General features: G+C 56.2%; 1 protein-coding gene across 6 annotated transcripts in view; it reads left to right on the top strand.

The window, feature by feature from the left end:
• The window catches only part of TFAP4 (transcription factor AP-4), a 35,802-nt gene extending 16,515 nt beyond the window's left edge, over positions 1–19,287 (top strand). For 4 of the 6 annotated variants that reach the window (XM_045542455.1, XM_045542456.1, XM_045542454.1 and 1 more), the window contains 7 exons: positions 150–238; positions 15,844–16,009; positions 16,117–16,215; positions 16,641–16,811; positions 17,349–17,489; positions 17,701–17,856; positions 18,758–19,287. In XM_045542455.1, coding sequence (XP_045398411.1) covers positions 150–238; positions 15,844–16,009; positions 16,117–16,215; positions 16,641–16,811; positions 17,349–17,489; positions 17,701–17,856; positions 18,758–18,952 — 1,017 coding nt within the window. In that variant the 3' untranslated portion in view covers positions 18,953–19,287. Of the gene's footprint in view, positions 1–149; positions 239–8,223; positions 8,537–15,843; positions 16,010–16,116; positions 16,216–16,640; positions 16,812–17,348; positions 17,490–17,700; positions 17,857–18,757 lie in introns of those variants that run through there. The other 2 variants (XM_045542458.1, XM_045542460.1) reach the window with 2 other exon arrangements.
• Positions 19,288–19,835: the final 548 nt, after the last annotated feature.

Raw genomic sequence — 19,835 nt, 5'->3', positions numbered from 1 at the left:
AGCTTTGTGAGCCCCAAGAATTGGAGGAGACCAGAGTATTGGGAGATATTGGGCTCTGCTGCAGACCCCAACAGGGGCATCTGACCCCATTCTGCCTTCCTGTGAGCATTCAAGGGCCTTTCCCAAGCGGGGACTTTCTGCTTCCACAGGTCCCATCCCTGCTCCGACTGCTGGTATCCAAGCCCCCGCCACCACTCCAAGCACGCTCTGGGTCCCGTATGCAGCAGAGGATACTAGGGTATGTTCCTGGCATGTTCGTGTAGAGGAAGAATCCTCAAATTAAGGTCAGCGACATGGGTTCCTGTTTAGCTTCCGTCTCCAATTCTCGGTATGTCCTTAGGAAGTCCCTTAACTTGCTCTGTACCCCTTCATCTCCCCCCATCTGTGGCAGCAGACTTTTCATACGACCCCCAGTGCCCCTCATTGCCCTGGCATAATCCCCTCCTGCTGAATGTGGGCAGAATGTATCACTCCTGTGATTAGGTTGTAGTACATGGTACAGTTGATCTTGAAATAAATTATCCATCAAGCCTGACCTAATCACGCAAGCCTTTCAAATGCAGAGTTTTCTCCAGCTGCTTGTGGGAGGCAGGGGTCAGAGAGAGCTGAGAGAGAGAGGCCCCCCGAAGGATGTTCTGCGTTGTGCAGATGGAGGGGCCTCAGGCCAGGGACCTGAGAAGAGCTTCTAGGAGCTTCAAGCTGTCCCCAGACAATGGTCAGGAAGACAGTGGGGACCTCAGCCCTATAGCCAAAATGAACAGAGACAACCAGTGAGCTTGGAAGAGGTCCCCAAGCTCCATATGCGATAGCAGCTCTGAGGCCAGGCATGGTGGCTCACGACGCCTGTAATCTCAGCACTTTGGGAGGCCAAGGTGGGAGGATCGATTGAGGCCAGGAATTTGAGACCAGCCTGAGCAAGATAGTGAGACCCCATCTCTACAAAAAATAGAAAATTAGCCGGGCGTGGTGGTGAGCACCGGTAGTCCCAGCTACTCAGGAGGCTGAGGCAGGAGGATCGCTTGAGCCAGGACTTCAAGCCCACTGTGGGTGAGAAAAGGAGCCCTGAACCCACTGCTGCAAAGGATCCTGCCACTTTCTGGGGCCCCCGGGACTCATGGCCATCTTTAGGGTCAATAAAGCTGCTTTTTAATAACAGCTTTACTACATATAATTCACATGCTACATAATTCACCCATTTAAAGTGTACAATTCAGTGGTTTATAGTATATTCACGGAGTTGTGCAACATTACCACAGTCAATTTTAGAGCACTTTCATCACCCCAGAAAGGAACCCCACACCCACTAGCAGTCACTCCCCATCTCCCTTCCTCCTAGCCCCAGGCAACCGCTAAGTTACTTTCTGTCTTTGTGGATTTGCTGCTGTGGCCTTCCGTGTCTGGCTTCTCACACTGATCTCATGTTTTCAAGGTTCATCCATGGTGTGGCATGTGTCAGTGCTTCATTCCATTTTGTGGCTGAGTAATATTCCACGGTGTGGCCAGACCACATTTCATGTGTCTATTCATCAATAAAGCCTTTGGTGACTCCCGTTCACGCCTCTGACCTGGGATTTGGGGAAGAGAGGGAGCTGGATGTCTCTGATTTTATAGCTTAGAGGAAGGAGGGTGTTGTCCCCACTCAACCCCATCACAATCCTTAGGGTGGAGGAGGGATGATGATGTGCTCAGGTGTCTCAGTCACGCGAAGGCCACCATCTGTTTCCCCTAGGACAGGCCAGCCCCCTGTGAGGCCTGCTTTCCAGGGCAGTGTCTGCTCCTCCATCTCCAGCCCGAGGCCAGGTGCAGTGGGCCCGGCTCTAGGCAGAGCATCCATGGGCAGCTGTTTGATTACGCTCTACAGAGACCCACCTTTTAAAAGGGCAGTTGTTCCGTTGGCCGATTTTTATGTCCCCCACCCTGGCCCACGTGAGGGTGTTTGGACTGTAAAGTAGGTGTGTGCCACGTGCCTGCTGCCTGTCACCTGTGGCCAGGTTTGGCGGGGAAGAGCAAGGCTGGGCTCTTCCTCTGGCCCTCCATGTGCATCATCAAACCCTGTTGCTCTCCAAGGGTCAGCTCAGATGCCTCTGGCCGCTGCCCATGGCAACCGGTGCCAGTGATAATGGCAACTAACACTTACTGATGCTGCAGCATGCCAAGCTGCCACCGGCTTTTCACAGCAGCCCCGCCAGCGAGATGCCGTGTGGCCTCAGTTTACAGACGAGAGAGCTGAGTCAGGTTAAGGAACTAGCCTGGGGTTATCCAGAGAATAACGGAGCTGGGGGCCAGGCAGAGCCTGGGTTCTGTACCATACTTTGTGACTTCTAGGGCTTTCTGGAACTCTGTTGTCTGAAAAGTAGGGAGTATGTGTAGGCAGAGACCAGGTCTGGGGACTGTGACCTGGGGATGTCCCAGATGCCAAACAAAAAGAATTTGAAGAAGGTTAGATATGGTGAAGACAGTAAAAGAGCCCTGGTTGTAGCACCTTGGAGGTCCCCAGTGACTTTGGCAAGGACAGTTTTGGTGGTGCCATGGGGGCCAGATGGAGTGAGCAGGAGGGAGGGCGGAGAGCGAGTCTGAGCGTCCACTTGCAGGAGTTTGGCTGTAGAGGAGAGCAGAGTGAAGAGTGTAGCTGGAAGCGGATGTAGGGTTGTGGGTTGGGTGGCTGGTTTGAAAGGCGAATGGCAACACCTTGTTGGGAGTAACGGTATGATACAAAAGAAGGCCGCATTGAAGACACAGGAGCAGAAAGTTTCTGGAGTGACACCTTTGAGCAGTACAAGGGGAGGGGTCCTCCCTGCAGGGACAGGCACGGACATTCATCCAGGGACACAGGCCGATGGCAGGTGCAGGTGCAGGGAGGAGGAGGTGCTGATGGGAGTGTGTGGGAGTTGTCTTCTAGTTGCTTCCATTTTCCTCAGAGAAATGGGAAGTGAGGCCAAGAGCTGAGAGTGAACAGCGGAAGGTGCTAGAGGGCTGGGGGGTGGGGGAGAGGAGGAGGAGAGGAGGAAGAAGGGATCAGGCAGCAGCAGGGCCCACTTGAGGATCCTGGTTGGGCATTTAAAAATAAGACCAGAACCGAGCAGGCGACTAACACAAGTCTTGCTAACTAAGAAAAATTAAAAAATAAAAAATAAGACCAGTGAGCAAGATTGTGGGATTTCCTTTTCCCAGCCATACTCAGCTCTTGCGGGTAGGACCAGAGAGAGAGCAGGCAGGAGATTTCACCAGGTCAGAGTGCAGGGGCAGGTGGCATCGATGGCATCTGCAGACTGCGGCCCACTGGCCAAACCTAGACTGCTGCTTTTTTTTTTTTTTTTACCTTTTCCTTTTCTGTTGTGGTTATATATACATAAGCACATTTGCAATTTTAACCATTTTAAAATGTACAGTTCAGTGGCATTCATTACAGTCACTATGTTGTATAACCATCAGTACTATCTACTTCCAAAATTTTTCATCACCCCAAACAGAAACTCTGTATCCAGTCATCAGTGTCTCTATTCTCCTCTCTCCAGGCCCCTGGCGATCTCTAATCTACTTTCTGTCTCAATGACTTTGCTTATTCTGGATATTTCTTATAAGTCACATTGTGTCTGGCTTCTGTCAGTGAGCATGCTGTTTCCAAGGTTCACCCATGTTGTGGTGTGTTATCAGTGCTTCATTGCTTTCTATGGCCGCATAATATTCCATTGTGTGGATAGACCACATTTTATCTGTCCGTCCATGATGGACACTGGTTTTTGGGTTGTTTCCCCCTGTGGCTGTCGTGAGGAACGCTGCTGTGAACATGGGTGTACGATGATCTGTTTGAGTCCACGTTTGCAGCTTTGGGATGTTTACCTAGGAGTGGATTGCTGGGCCATGTAATTACTACTGTCTTTGCATGACCTACAGACTAAGAGTGGTGTGGTAGAGAGACTAATGCCCCCCCAAGATGTTCACACCTCAATCCCAGGAACCTGTGGATAAGTTACCCCACAAAACAAAGGGGACTTTGCAGATGTGATTCATGATTAAGTTAATGGTTTTGAGATGGAGAAATTATTGTGGGTTAACTGGGTGGGCCCAAGGTCATCATAAAAGGGAGATGAAAGGGTGACAGATGTGATGACAGAGCAGAGGTTGGAGGCCTAGAGGAGGGGCCACAAGCCAAAGAATGTGGGTGGCCTCTAGAAGCTGGAAAAGGCAAGGGAACAGATCTCCCCCTAGAGCTTTCAGGAGAAATGCAGCCCTGCCGACACCCTGATTTTAGCCAAACATGACCCATTTGGACTTCTGACCTCCAGAGAATAAGTTTGTGTTGTTTTAAGCCACTAAGTTAAGAAAAAAAAAAATAATAAAAATTGGTTGACAGTGTTTGGCTGAAAAAAAAGTTTAAGAAAAATTAAAAAAGTAAAAAAAATAAAAAAATAAAAATAAGCCACTAAGTTTGTGGTAACTTGTTACAGTAGCCATAGGACTTTTACATTTTTTAAAGGGTTGAAAAAAAATCCAATGAGTGTTATTTTATGACACATGAATTATATGAAATTCCATGTGTGTCCATAAACAAAGTGTGATTGGCACGCAGAGATGCCCATTCATTCCCATCACCCAGCGCTGCTTCCGGGCTCTAAGGGCAGAGTTCACCATCAAGAGGCTGCGTGGCCTGCAAAGCCTGAAACACTCACTACCCAGGCCTTTACAGAAAAAACTTGCTGACCCCTACTTTAGAGCAAGAAGGTGAAGGGGCAAGTCAGAGAAGAGGTTGAGGCTCTAATAGCCTTTGCTAGCCACCCTCTGAGGGCTCCAGAGGGCACACGACTTTGGGCAGTTGGGAAGGAACGTACAGAGCCTCATAGGGACAGAGTCTGGGGACTCTTGGCATTACTGCCAGAAAGAGGGGTCAGTGAAGGGGCAGAGTTAGGGTGGGCGAGGGGGGGTGGTAATGGTATTTCAGGCCTTGGGGAAGGAATGGACTGAGTGAGATGATGGGTGTTTGGCTCTGTGCATCTGAGATGCCCGAAGGCGCTGGGCTGGGCACAGCAATGAGAAGGGGCCTTTGGCAGAACTGGCGAGGCCAGCCTGAATGACAGTGTGCTCACTGGAACCAGGCTCTGTCAAGGCAGTTCTGCAGGAGAGGAGTAAGGGGCAGATGTGCTTCTTCCAGCCGTCATTGATTCACTCAGGCAGTGGAGAATTCACTCAGTGTGTACAGTTACGTGGCCCTGTACCATATGTTGTTTCCAAAATGTCATCATTTCCTGGGCATGTTCCGTGTCCCCGCAGTGTGGCTAGGAGCTCCTTGAAGGCAGCATTTCTGCTTTGGGGCAAAGGTTTCCCCATTCCCTTAATGCCCATGTTCCCTGGGGACCGAGGGGTTCTGGGAAGGCTAATGGGCAGCCCTGATTCTGCTGCCTCCTGCTCAGGGTCACAGCAAACCCCTCAGCAGATGGGGGACCCATGGGAAGGCAGGGCTAGGGTGAGACCAATGAGGCACTTGCTTGGGGTACAAAACTTTAAGGGGGCACCAAACCGTCAACAATCAAGATAAACATTTTAATGCAATACTTTAAATAATCAAAATACCAAAAATTTACAATGAACAAGATATCATAATTTTAAAGAAAGGACAGTGCCGTGCTGCACCAAGCTGTACTGAAGCCTGAGGGCAAGGGAAAAATCAGTCATACTGAGCCTGTCATTCCAATGTGGATATTTTGTTCATCATGGGTTCTTGGCAGTAATTTTGATTTTTAAAAACGTTACATTAATATGTAATTTATCTTGAGTGTTGAGTTTTTTTGGCGCTCCCTTAAATTTTGTGACCTCAACTCATTTGCTCCAGGAAGCAGGGTCTGTGTGGGCCTGGAAATGCCTTCCAAGAGAAACAAAAAACAGCACTCTGCCCCCCCAGGCAGGACCCCAAATGCCACCGCCTTGGGGAGGCTTCCTTGATTCATCAGCAGAGGGGGCAGCTGCCCACTACCCAGCTCCGTGCGGGCAGGCAGCTCTCAGGTCTCCCTCTCACCCTCTCTGCAAAGGCCGTCTCCAGGGACATCAGCTTGGCATGATCACTCCCTGGGGTTCAGATGCGTGCCCAGCCCGGTGAAGACACAGGAGCAAAAGCACAATCCCCGTTCAGACAAAACTGGACCAAGGAGATATCTGGAGGACAATTTTATGGCCACATATACCAAGTGTGACAGAATGCTCTGCTCTGCATGAGAGCAAAAGCAAGTACAAAATAAGGCCCTGATTGCCGAGGTGAGGTGGACCGGGTACGGTGTGAGTGCGATATAAAGACCAAGAGCTGGCCAGGCGCGGTGGCTCACGCCTGTAATCCTAGCTCTGGGAGGCCAAGGCAGGTGGATCGCTCGAGGTCAGAAGTTCGAGACCAGCCTGAGCAAGAGTGAGACCCCATCTCTACTAACAATAGAGAGAAATTATCTGGCCAATTAAAAATATATATAGAAAAAATTAGCCAGGCATGGTGGCGCATGCCTGTAGTCCCAGCTACTCGGGAGGCTGAGGCAGTAGGATCGCTTAAGCCCAGGAGTTTAAGGTTGCTGTGAGTTAGGCTGATGCCACGGCACTCACTCTAGCCCGGGCAACAAAGCGAGACTCTTGTCTCAAAAAAAAAGAAAAAAAGAAATACCAAGCGCTGTCCCAAGTTGACAATAAACTGTTGCCCATGGAAGAAAAAAAAAAAAGACCCAAGAGCTTTCTGGAGTCAGCACTCCTAGGTGCATCCTTATCTGCTACTGTGAACCTTGGTCTTCTGGTATGCAAAATGGGCCGATAAAAAGCTGAGTTAAATATAAGCTTCCTGAGCCTCAGCTTACTCTAGGCCTGGGGTGGGGCTCAAGGGTGCTGATTTTAAAGGAAGCCTTCCAGAGACTTTGGTGTGAAGTGCTCTGGGATCTGTACTTAGAGAAACTGCCTAACAGGTTGTTTTGAGGATTGGAAGAACGTATGCAAAACTGCCTGGCATCTACAGGGTGCTGGCAATATCTAATAATAATACTTCCAAATAATAATAGTAACAATTGTTGTTAGTAGGAGTATTTCAATCAGGAGGCGCGCTTTAGGCGGAACCTGGAAGGCGGACGGGATTGGGAAAGGCAGTGGGCAGGATCGAGGACATTCCAGAGCAGGCGTGGGCTTCCTGAGTCGGGGGCCAACCCTCCAGGAGCCAGGGGACTGCCTGGGGCCGGAAGGTGGGGCGTGAGGAAGGAGGACGGAAGCCGCTCCAAGTCATCACCCCCTCGTGGAGAGCGCGCCCTGGTGGAGGAGCAAGCCCCGCGCCAGCTTTGTCTTGAATGAGCAGCGGCAGCCTTCAGCCCGCGGGGAGGGAAAGTGGGGGGGACCCGGCGGCAAACGCCAGACCTCCCGGCCGCGCTGGCAGCCTGCTCCCCAGGGCCGCTGCCGTTCTGGCCCGTCTCCACCCTTCGCTCCCCGTCGGGGCCCCCCGGCTTCCCAGGGTAGCCTCAGTATCCGAGGCGTCCTTTGCGGCCCCCTCCCGGCTCCGGGATTCCCAGGCTCCGGAGCCCGCGCCCGGCAGCCGGCGGCGGGCAGCTAGGCAGGGAGGGAGGGAGGAGGCTGGCAGGCCTCGGAAGTCAGCCCCAAGTTACATGTGGGAAGCGGTGGCTGTGACGCAAGTTTCCAGGGGGCCCTGGGCTCAGCCCGGAGGGAGTGCGCCAGGGGCTCCGCTCCGTGTACTTGCAATGGTGAAAAGGCAAAGCCCCACGCGCGCACCCCAGACCGCCTTCGCCGCCGCCGCGCGCCCGCCCAGCCGCGCCCCCTCCTCCCCCTGGGCCGCCGAGCGCGCAGACCCTGCACCGGGCAGTCCCTTCTAGACCCGCGCTGCACAGGCTGGGCTCCCCGCGCGGTGGCTGGCTTTTTTTTTTTTTTGCAACGCTTGCCAACCTGTCAGCTGATGGACCTCATCACCCATAGTGGCGCATGTAGCTCAGCCGCAGCTCGCTCCATTCACGCCGCGCCCCCCCAGCCGGCCCGCGGCCCCCGACCCCCCGCACCCGGGCAGAGGCCTGCAGACCCCGGCTGCAGCCGGTCCCCGGGGGCCCGCGCCCCTCTCGCCCCGTCCTCGCGCCGCCCGGGGGGCGCTGCAAATAGTCCTTTGTTTACATGCAATTCCTTACTCCGCGGAAGGAGGCCCGGGGAGTGCTGAGTTTTCACCAGCTGTTTCCCGCCTTGAAACAGACATCTGATCAGCTGCAAACACACACACACACATACACACGCCCGGGGAGGCAGGCCGGAGAGACCTCCCTCCCGCCCCTCCCGCCCGCCTCCCTCCCCTCGCCGCTGCCGCCGCCGCCGCCAGCATCTGGGACCGGCCGATTCTGCACCTCCGTCCGGCGCTGCCCTTTGATTCGGATTTCCATCTTGCATTCTCTGGCGGATCGCGGGACCCGGCTCGTGCAGAGGAGGGGGGGCCGATCGCTATGGAGTATTTCATGGTGCCCACTCAGAAGGTGCCCTCTTTGCAACATTTCAGGAAAACAGAGAAAGAAGTGATAGGAGGGCTCTGTAGGTGTGTACTCCTCCTCCCCCCAACCCCTTCCTACCATTGCATTCCCCGGCCAGCCCGCCCGGGCGGGCGCGCGTGTGCGCACGCATGGCCCGCGCCGCCGACCCCGCTCGCCTTTCTTAGCCGCCCGGGCGGCTGTAGCACCGCGCGCCGGGTTCGCGCCGCCCGGGGACCCCCCTCCTTTGGAACGTGGGGGGCTCAAGCGGCCCCGGCCACTTTTGTCCGCTGCAGGCGGGCAAGTCGCGACGTTTGTAAATTGCAAACAGACCCACGTGGTTCTGCAGCAGTCCCGGCCATGCTTGGTGCTGGTGGCCTTCCCCCGCGCTTCCTCTTCCCCCCTCCCTCGGCGGCTTCCTTCCTCTCCCTCCTTCCTCGTGTTCTCTGGACTCCCCGATCCAAGGGGGCCTGGGGGTCCGGGGCGCGCGTGGGCCCGCAGCGAGGGCGGCTACAATGCAGCCATGCCGCGGCTCCCGGCGCGGGGGTGGGGGCGGGGAGCCGGGTGGTGTGCGTGTTTGCAGAGAGCGGGGCTGCAGCGGGTCGGGGGGCGTGCTCGCGTGTGGACGTGGGGGTGGGCGGGTCCCCAGGGGCCTGCGCGGCCGGCCGGGGCGCCGCGGCCCGGGGGACGTTGGCTGCCGCTCGCCTGCTCGCCCGCCAGCGCCCGAGCGCTGTTTACTAGCGAGGCCTGGACGTGACTCTGCAGCCCTCTTGGAGTAGGCGGACCTCTGCGCGCGCGGCCTCGCGGGAGCTGTAGTTCTCCGTGCCCCGCGGAAGCGGCATTGTGGGACTTGTAGGCGCTCCTTGGCCACGCTTCCCCGGCACAAAGCTCGGCCCCCGCAGGCAGGAGAGGCAAGACAGGCCAGTTGGGGAGGCCTTTTGGGGAGGGGACACCTGAGGCCACCCCTAGCCTCGCGGGGCCCCTTCCTGTCGCACGTGGGTCTTTTCTGCAAACTTTCCCATTCGACGCCCCTCCCCCAGCCATAAACCGAAAGCGCCGGGTCTCCCTGCCGGGTGGGTGGCCAAAGGTCCGCAGTCCTCCCCAGGAGCCACATGCAAGCTTGGCTCTGGGTTGCTCAGAATCCACCCTTTGCCAAAGGGTGATAGGTTCGCGGACCACACGCAGCCAGATCACCCGGGACAGTTGTTAAAATGCACATGCCTGGAACTCTGATCGCTGGGGCCCGGACATCTGCATATGGAACACTACCCTCCGGCTGGGTTGCGGGGGAGGTGTGGGTTCTCCCGCGTGCGCAGGTTTGGGACCAGCGGCCCCTTTCCTGCCGCGCTGCTCCAGGAGTGAAATGGCTCCCCAGGGCTGGAGCCACGTGCTCCGCTTCCTGAGGCAGTCTGGGCGGGGATTGAGGGAGGAGGAGCCCGCGTGGTGTGGCTCTGGCTGGTGGACACCAGGGGCTGCAGAGACAGCCTGGGGGGAGGGTTGCTGCACGCCTATAGACCCCTTCCCAACCCCCGCCCCAGGGCTCCGCCTTAACGCTACTCTCAAGTTCAGAGTCAATTCCTAGGGATGGATGGGCCAATTGATGCGTCTGATTGTCAGCAGCGCCACCCTGAGGGCTGGCCCTTCCACAGGGACCACTTGAAGGGCCCAGCAGGAATAAATAACAAAAAAAAAATTCTTGAGCTCTGTATGTTCTGGGACACACTTTGCTGGAATTTTCTCATTGAATTGTCATCTTTCTGTGAGTCAAGTGCCTTATGATTCCCGTGTAAAGATGAGGACACAGAGAGTGGGGAAGGGACCAGGCAGAGCAAGTAAGTGGTGGACTGGAACTTGAACCCCTACCCCAACTCCCCTTTGGAGGCGGCCAGCAGTGCCCCTGGGGTAGTTGTATCTTGGCAGGCTGAGTGTAGGAAGAGGCAGAACCTCCCTCCAGATTTGGGCGTGGGGATGTCCACTGCGAGACAGTTGTCAGCTGTGCACTGGGCATGGTACCAGGCCCCTGGGTTTGTTCATTTTCAGCAGGGGCTGTGGGGTGAGGTGGGAGGCCTGTCCAGGCTGGGATGTGTGGGTTGGGCAGGACCCTCTGGCTGGATGGACTCAATTCTCTGGGTCATCTCAGGCTGGTGGACTTTGCTCCATCTCTGATGAGCAGGGAGCCCCCTGCCTCTTTGTCTCCCAGGCCTACCAGAGGGGGCTGTGGGGCACAGTGCCGCCTGCACAAGCTGCAAGGTTTTGGACCTGTCTCCTAACAGTTCTCAGCCTCTGGAAAAGAGAGCACCTGTGAAGATGAGCTCTGAGTAGGAAGAGTAGGGAAATTTCCCCGGAGCTGTTAAAGTGACATTCAGACTCTTTATTTTTATTTTTTTGAGACAGAGTCCCATTCTGTCGCCTGGGCTAGAGTGCAGTGCCATCATCATAGCTCGCTGCAGCCTCAAACTCCTGGGCTCTGTATGCACCTGTTGATGTACATCCTGACCAGCCATAATCCCCTAGGGTGTCATGAGGGTCCCCAATGTCCCCCTTGCTTACTGCTCACTCCCCGTCACTCTGGCTCCCACAGGTATGCTCCTACAGATATGCATAAGGGGGTTAAAAACATGCTATATACGCTGAACAAAAACGTATTGAGATGACAAACCAACATCCCATTTTTTGGGCTCCTGCCTCAGCCTCCCGAGTAGCTGGGACTATATAGGCGTGGTTCTCGCTCTTGGTTAGGCTGGTCTTGAACTCAAGAGATCCTCCTGCCTGGGCCTCCTGAAGTGCTGGGGATTACAGGCGTAAGCCACCACACCTGGGCTGACATTCAGATTCTTTTTTTTTTTTTTTTTTTTTTGAGGCAGAGTTTCGCTCTGTTGCCCGGCTAGAGTGAGTGCCGTGGCGTCAGCCTCGCTCACAGCAACCTCAAACTCCTGGGCTTAAGCGATCCTCCTGCCTCAGCCTCCTGAGTAACTGGGACTACAGGCACGCACCTCCATGCCTGGCTAATTTTTTTCTATATATATTTTTAGTTGGCCAGATAATTTCTTTCCATTTTTAGTAGAGATGGGGTCTCGCTCTTGCTCAGGCTGGTTGATCTTTTTTATCTGCGTGGAATGAAGCAGCATTTCCTCAGTTTATAGATGAGGAAACTGAGGCTTGGAGAGATGAAGGGACTAGGCTTGGTGTTCCACAGCCAGTGAGTGGCAAGGCGGGAGTTTGCACTAGAACCCAGTGCAGGGTTCTCTCTGATGGGCTGGAGGAGCTTCAGGGAAGGGAGGGAGGGATATTTCTGATGGGGATGGCGGGCATAGCGTGTTCCAGGATGGAGGGGAGAGATGGCAGGCTGGCCGCGGCCGGTCGGCATAGGGAGTTTGGATATAGGAGCAGCAGTAGGAATGGAGGGTGGACGAGGGCCTCAGACTGGTGAGGTGAGAGAAAGATGAGCACCTTGGGCACTCTTGGTGGGAGGGTCATCTTTCTGCCTCCCTTCACTTTCGGGTGTGGGAGAAATCCTGTGTGGACTTCTCTGCCTCTGACTGAGTGACTCTGGGCTGTGTGAGTGACGTCGGGGCAGTGTGCAATGAGAGTTCTCAGGGGCCGGTTTGAGGCTGGAGCCAGGCAGGGGTGTGTAGAGGGATCGGGGAGGGTTGGCCTTGGGCTGGGCAGGAGGGACAGGTACCATTTGGGGATCTGGACTTGAAGATCGTGCTCCCTGCCCCCAAGCAGGCTGAGTTGCCACGTCATTCCTGGCAGGTTTCTGTGGGTACTGTGATAGGAGGGGCAGTGCTGGTCTTTGCACCTAAGGCTGATGCCCAAATTATGTTCCTTGGCCATGGGCTGCCCAGTGCCCCACCTTGTTCCTGAGGCCGGGGCAGTCCCTGGCTCCCCCAGGAGACCGGCTGTTGGAGGGCAGCCTGGGAGGGTGAGAAGCAAGAGATCCTCCCTGTCAGTGGACTCGGGCCACCTTCACTTCAGGGGTTAGTGGGACTTTTACTGTGTGGCTACTTGCTGTAAATCGAATTTACGTCTGTAAAATCCAGAAAGAGTTATAAGGAACTTTCAGGCATTTGCAGGAAAATCCACTTTATCCAGTGCAGTGTCACTTGGAAATTCCAATTAACCATCCTTCATCACTAGGAGCCCCTGGTTGGTCAGGGATCAGAATCCTTGGTTGGTCAGCATTCCACCGATAAGAATTCCTGGTTAGCTCACGCTCCACCAATCACAGCCACTAGTTAGCTTCTATTCCTCCAATCAGAAGCCCTGGTTAGCATGCATTCTGTTACACAGCTCTGTCAGCTGGTACTTCAGGGCTATTTAGGTGAGTTATAATTGAGGGTCAGTGGCAAATCCAAGTCCCCATGAGGAGCTGTAGCTTTGCTGTTACACACTGGGTTGACCAGCGGTTTGTGAGCTGGGGGACGGGGCTGCTGGGGAAGGGGCAGATGGAACATGGGGAGAAGCCAGGAGCGTCCGGTTCAGAGAAGGAGCCGACACAGGCCCCTGCCTGGGCCCCAGGGCCTCTTCCTTCTCCGGACTTCTGGGCTGGAGCTTTCAGGGCTGGGTCCTGGGGAGCAGGGAGAGGCTGAAGTTTCGTGGACAGATAAGTTGGTGGGACTTGGCCTGGAAGGTACAGAAAGGTGCATTCAGATGCACCCTGCCCTGCCCTTCTGCCAGGTGTGCCTTTGGGCAAGTCACCTCACTTGTGGGCCGAGTCCTTCCCACGAATCGAGGGGAAGGGGCAGGGGCAGGTTGCCCTTGCAGCCACACCCTGCTTCCATAAGCACGGGGTTGTGTGAGCCGGGGCTGTGTGAGCCGGCAGTAGAGGGTGCCGGCGGCGGGAGGGGCTGGAGCTTTGGGTCTGCAGTGCCCGCTGCGTATTGGCCTGGCTGCCTGACCTCGGGCCCTTCGCTTCCCCTCCCAGGACCCTGCATTGCTCACTGCTCCATGAGGACGCTGCGGCCACCCCAACGGGTTTCCGTGAGAATCAGGGAAAAGTGTAAAAGACGTCTGTGAATAAGAGTAAAGAGGCCAGTGCTTCCTAGTGCCTAAGCCTCTTCTACAGGGAAAACTGTCACCTGCCGGTTAGGATGTCCAGCTCTGCGGGACGGTCAGAGCCCATTCTGCCCCGTGGCCCGACACCTGCTTTGGGGTCAGGGTTCAAGTCCCGACTCTACCACTTGCTGTAGCTGGGCCCTTCCTGAGCTTCTGTGTCTTCCTTTCTACATGGGAATGGTCACCTGACTCATAGGACCACTGTGACATTCAATGAGAAAATTCTAGCACTGCGAGTGTCTAGCACATTATATGAAGAATTCAAGATTTTGTGTTGTTGTTGTTAACTGTTACCCTGTTGCTGGGCCCTCCAGGTGGGCCCAAGGCTGGACTTGGGGCTCCTTTTTCACCTCCAGCCCCTGATCACCTCTGGCCTTTGGGCCTCACCAGGAGGGACCCAGAGGCCAGGTGAGCAGGAGTCTCTCCCCATGTCTCTCCTGAGGGGCGGGGACGCTCCCAAACATGTGACAGTTGCTGGGTGTTGTAGCTTCCTCCGTCCATCTCTCCCCATCCCCTCGTTCCCCTAAAGACCCTCAGCTTTAACCCATCCCCTGCAGAGCAGTCCCTGTCCCTGGGGTCCCTCTGGCCTCTCAGAGGGGTGCCACACCTGGGAGGCTGGACCCCGCCCCCATTCCCAAGGGCAGGCTGCAGCTGTGCAGCAGACCCCCTGTTACCCACCACTGTAGGGGCCGGAAACTGGAAGACGTGAGGTGCCCTGGCCCTGCAGTGGGGGAGCTGACATGCAGCTAGCTAGCTGACCCCAAAACCGTGTCCTTCCCCACTCTTAGCCCTACATGCCCTCTGTAAAGTAGGGGACCTGGGCCCTTTTTCCAACACTGATGTTCCAAGGCCCTGTGAGGGACCTGCACCTGGGTGGTTTGGGGCCCTGGGCCTTTGGGTCTTGGTGAGGGAGGGGGCTGATTTGCCTGCTGCCCCCAGCGGCCACCCTCTCTACTGGGAGAGGTGCTGAGGCCCAGGAAGGGCCAGGGATGCTTCCAGGGTCCCACAGGGAAGCCAGGAGGGACAGATGGGGCAGGCTGGGTGGGGCCAGGAAAGGCCTCGGCTGTTTCCAGCTGTTGCAGATGTGCTCCCCTCCTGGGTTTCCACGCTGATTCCTTTCTGCCTGGGGACCGGTGGCGTAGGGACCGGTCACAGCAGAGGAGTTAGACTAGGCATCTCCTTGACTGCATACTCCCCATCAAGAGAACAGGAGCGGTGCAGAGGCCATTCCCTGTTCCCCCAGATTCAGGGGCACAAGCTTCCTTGGCCCAGGCCTGGAACAGGTCACCTCGGGAGGGCCCCTCAGGAAGATGCCGGGGCTGTGGCTTTGGGTGGGGCCTGCGGCCTCTGTTGGGAGCCCAGCATCTGGAAGCCATCAGGCCAGGGGTGGGGGGTGTTGCTGGGGAGGGTCAGGGAGGGGGACATGCCTCCTCCAGGCCACACACAGGCCCACCCCTGGGGAGCAGTGGCCTTGGGCCCGCAGGCTCTACCTCCCACCACCGCCTCCCAGCCTGCAGCCTTGCCCCTCCCTCGGCTGCCTTCTCTCACCCTACTGGCTGCTGCCCCTGCTGCAGGCAGTAACGCTGCCCACAGCATGCTGGGAGCCGCTTCTCTGGCACAGGGTGGTCTGCCTCTTGGAGTGGGTGGGTTTGGAGAACTGTCCCCAGGGCTTATTGGCCTGGTGTCCTCTTTGGGGAGTGAGTAGTACCTGTCTTTTCTCTGTGAAGTCTTAGCCTAGGGGGGGCTTGTGGCTGGAGATATGGTTGTGGGGATGGGCAGGGGAGGGGGGACCTCTTCCTCCGTGCTGGGATGGCAAAGCCTGACATGCTGAAGGAGGTGGTGCAGGTGGACAGCCAGGAGCTCAGAGGTGTCCCAGGAACAGGTGTCCCCGGAGATTGTTGTCTGGGGCCCACCTGCATCAGAATCCAGGAATTAGCCGCGAAGGTTTCTGGGTTCCACCGAGACCTGTTAGCCAGACTCGGGGCTGGCACCCGGTGTTTTTGGTAGCCACACAACGTGGGGAACCCCTGTTCTGGAGAGCCCTCTCCCCATGAAGAAAGCCAGGGAGGGGCTACATTCTGAGCAGGCTGTCTCTACCTGCTGCCAGCTGCTTCAGTCTGCCTGGGTGTCCTAGAGGGCGCTGCTCCTCCATCCCCCTCTGGGGGAGACCTAGTGGGGGTAGCACTAGGCAGCAGGGGGAGGGAAGGATGCAGGTTACACTTGGGGCCCTCTGGAGATGAATTATAAAGACAGGGGCCCACTGGGGCCAGGACAGAGAGGGTGCCTAGCTTCAACCTGTCCCTGTCCCTCCTGGCAGCCTTGCCAACATTCCACTGACCCCTGAGACTCAGCGGGACCAGGAACGGCGGATTCGGCGGGAGATTGCCAACAGCAACGAGCGGAGGCGTATGCAGAGCATCAACGCGGGCTTCCAGTCCCTCAAGACCCTCATCCCCCACACAGATGGAGAGAAGCTCAGCAAGGTAGGCGAGCGCAGGAAGGCTTCATGGAGGAGGCTGCTCGAGCCGGGAGAAGGGAGGGAGCTTTGGCAAACACTGCCAGCCTCACTGTCTGTCCCTCCCACCCTCAGGCAGCCATTCTCCAGCAGACAGCGGAGTACATCTTCTCCCTGGAGCAGGAGAAGACCAGGCTGCTGCAACAGAACACACAGCTCAAGCGCTTCATCCAGGTACTCCGGAGGAGACCACCCTCACCTCGGTGCCCTGCCCTCGTCTCGGCTCCCTCTTCCTGGCACAGGCACGCCTGGGACCCAGCCACTGGCCTGGGACTCAGAGTGCCTGCAGGTCCCATCTCGCCCACTGACTCACCTACTTCAGGCACTTGTCTTCCTGCCCGAGCCTCAGTTTCCCCACTGGTGTAGTGCGGTGGAGTGGGCTCTGGAAGGAACCAGGCGACTGTTCCGGCAAGCATGTCCGTTCTGCTTCCCTCCCAGGCGTTTGGCCGGTTTATTGGATTTGCAGGATGGACTCCCTAGTGAGGATCCACCTGTGTCGTTTAGCTTTGGGGGCTGCGATGGAGCCCCTGCTGTCCATGGGGGTGCTGGTGGTGGTACATGGGTGTCGGGCACACTCACCGACCCCTTGGGGTCCCCAGGAGCTGAGCGGCTCATCCCCCAAGCGACGGCGGGCGGAGGACAAGGACGAAGGCATTGGCTCGCCAGACATCTGGGAGGACGAGAAGGCGGAGGACCTGCGGCGGGAGATGATCGAACTGCGGCAGCAGCTGGACAAAGAGCGCTCAGTGCGGATGATGCTGGAGGAGCAGGTGAGGCAGCGCCCCTTGCCGGGCCCGGCACGCGCTGCAGCTGGCGCGGAGCAGGAGTTCGGTCCGCTGTTTCTGCTGCCCTTGGGTTTTGCGGTATCTATAGGAGCCCGTGCTCCTTGCCAGGCCTAGGAGTGAGGGACAAGCTGGACAGGTCCCTAACCTGGGGGGTCACTGTCTGCATGGGGGTGAGGGGAGATCAGTCAAAGCATCTCACAGGTAAAAATGCAACTGTGTGGCACCAGGGGGTGATTTGACTTGGTTTCCCAGGGGTGCCCCATGGTTTCTCCATGGAAGTGGGAGGTCGAGTCCCGAAGTTAACCAGGCAAAGTGGGGAGAAGGGTGTTCCAGGTAGAGGGAACAGCAAAGACAAAGGCCTAGGGGTAGGGAGGAAGGAGGAAGCATGTCCCCATGGAGGCTATGGTGGGAGGTGAGATGAGGCCTCAGGGGCCATGGTGAGGACTTTGGTCTCTGCCCGGAGGGGGGTCCACCCTGGGTTAGGGCTTTCAGCAGGGGTGAACGCTGCTGCTCCACCCCTAGGTGCGGTCCCTCGAGGCCCACATGTATCCAGAAAAGCTCAAGGTAATCGCACAGCAGGTGCAGTTGCAGCAGCAGCAGGAACAGGTGCGGCTGCTGCACCAAGAGAAGCTAGAGCGGGAACAGCAGCACCTGCGGACCCAGGTGAGCAGGAGGTGCCTGGGCAGGTGCGTGTGCTGCGGCTTGGGCTCTGGGGAGAGAGGGGCTAGGGCATCCTGCATGGCTGGAAGTCCCTCCTTAGGCCGCTTTGTCTTTGTTTCTTAATATAAGAGGGGGTGGGGTCTTATATACTGGCCAGCCCCCCATGAACAAGGGAGAAGCCTTGGGACAAATTCTGAGGGCTTCTGTCTTGCAGCTCCTGCCCCCTCCAGCCCCCACCCACCACCCCACGGTGATTGTGCCAGCACCGCCTCCCCCTCCCTCCCACCACATCAACGTCGTCACCATGGGCCCCTCCTCGGTCATCAACTCCGTTTCCACATCCCGGCAAAATCTGGACACCATCGTGCAGGTATCTGGGCTCGGGGATGGGGCAGCTTATGGGGTTGCAGTCTGGGAGTAGGCTCTGTAGGGGAGAATAGAGAACGAGGGTGGGAGGGGAGCCAGGTGGGGCTTGGGAGGGAGAGAGTGAAGGTCCGGAAGCTGGGTGGCTTTCCCCCTCCGCATCGTGCATGGAGAACGTAAGGACGGAGAGCTGGGCAGGGCCCACCCGGCCAGTATCCCTTTCCTTGATGTAGGGTTTGCTGGGAGTCCTTTGTTCCCAGAGTCCCCTGGGTACAGAGTTCCTGCATCCAGCTCTTGGGTTTGTCTAGAACTTTCTGTCACCTCCATCTCCCAGGACCTGGGATGGGGGTGGGGGTGGCAGTGCCTGAGTGATAGTTACGCCTCCTATGGAAAAGGAAGAAACTAGGATATCAGGTCTGTGGGTCAGACCTGAAGTTCCAGCTGCACCTGGTCTTGGACAAGACTTCTTGAGAGACCCAACAACATCAAAAAAAAAAAAAAAAAAGTAAATAACTAAACTAAAAAAGCCAAAACAGGAAAAAAAACACCTATCAACTCCCCAGAACTTTAGTTGCACGTAAACCTAGCAAACTGCATAATACAGTTAATAACAAAGGCCTTGAATGTGTTAATAGGCAAACTTTAAAACATATAAGTATGTGAAAGATAATTTCTAAACAGCACTGGGACTCTTGTCTTTCCAGAAGGGGTTTTCAGTGTAACAGAGGTGTTTTCTAAAGTTTGTTTCCCTGGACTCCGGCAAGGTCTCCTGCTGCTTTGCCAGGCTTATTTCTGGACATTTCTAGGGTATGTGTTTTGGGGAGATAGTGGCTGGCTGAGGCCCCCGCTGCCTCCTGGCCGGCCGAGTGTCCCCGGCCGAGCCTCCTCAGCGACCTTTCCTCGTCCAGGCGATCCAGCACATCGAGGGCACCCAGGAGAAGCAGGAGCTGGAGGAGGAGCGGCGGCGAGCCGTCATCGTGAAGCCCGTCCGCACCTGCCCCGAGGCCCACACCTCCGACACTGCCTCAGACTCGGAGGCCTCTGACAGCGACGCCATGGATCAGAGTCGGGAGGAGCCGTTGGGGGACGGGGAGCTTCCCTGACCACCCCGCCAGCCCTCCTCTCCCTTCTGGGGGCTGGAGGGGGCCGGGGCAGCAACAGGAAGAGACGTGGGTGAATGAGTGAGAAATTTTTACAAAATTACGATGTCATTTGGGTCTCTTTTATGACCTCTTTTTCAATACTGTAAATCGACCTTTGAACGAAGCCACCCAACCCGAGGTCCCGGGGCTGGGGTGGCCCAGAGTGTGTGGGAGAATCGGGACCCCAGGGCTGGGCCTCGGCCCTGGGGGCTGGGGAAGCTGACACTGAGGTGCCTGGCCTCTCTCCGCCAAAAAGCATTTTTTCCTTTAAATATGTTTTTAGGAACAGGGAAAATCAAACAAAACCCCAAGGAATTTCTTCCCTCCCCAGAGCCAGCCCGGTGACTGTCAGTCTTACTCCCCTTCCCTCTTTTTGGTTTTCTTCTTTCTCCTTTAAGCACTTACACGGGTTGGGGGTCAGGCTGCACTGGGGCTTTCTGGGGGTCCAGGGGTCCATGTTGCTTCTCGGTTGGGGTTTGCTGCTGCCCTTCTCCCTTCTTCCTCCCCGTCTCAGCACTAGGATTCACCACTCTCCACCCCCTCTCCACCCCCGCCCTGCCCCACCCCTCCCTTCCCCATCTTCCACCCTGAAAATGTCTTTGTCTTTCTCTTTGTTTTGTTTGTTGTTGTTTTTTTATTTTTTTGGTTTTGTTTTTGGTTTTTTTTTTTTTTTTTTTTTTTACAATTTTGAGGTCTTTGTGTTCAAGGAGAAGCTATTATATTTTGTTAAGAAAGTGGGGGGAAAAAACCAAGAGGCCACCGTGCCTTTGTAAAGAAACAAAATAAAGTTTGTACTTTGTTTTTTAGATTCTGTATCTCTGGGTATGGGCTGTCCTGGGGACAC

The sequence above is a fragment of the Lemur catta genome, chromosome 2, assembly GCF_020740605.2.
Source record: "Lemur catta isolate mLemCat1 chromosome 2, mLemCat1.pri, whole genome shotgun sequence".
In the NCBI taxonomy this organism is placed as follows: Eukaryota; Metazoa; Chordata; class Mammalia; order Primates; family Lemuridae; genus Lemur; species Lemur catta.
This window is presented reverse-complemented; position numbering and strand designations above follow the sequence as displayed.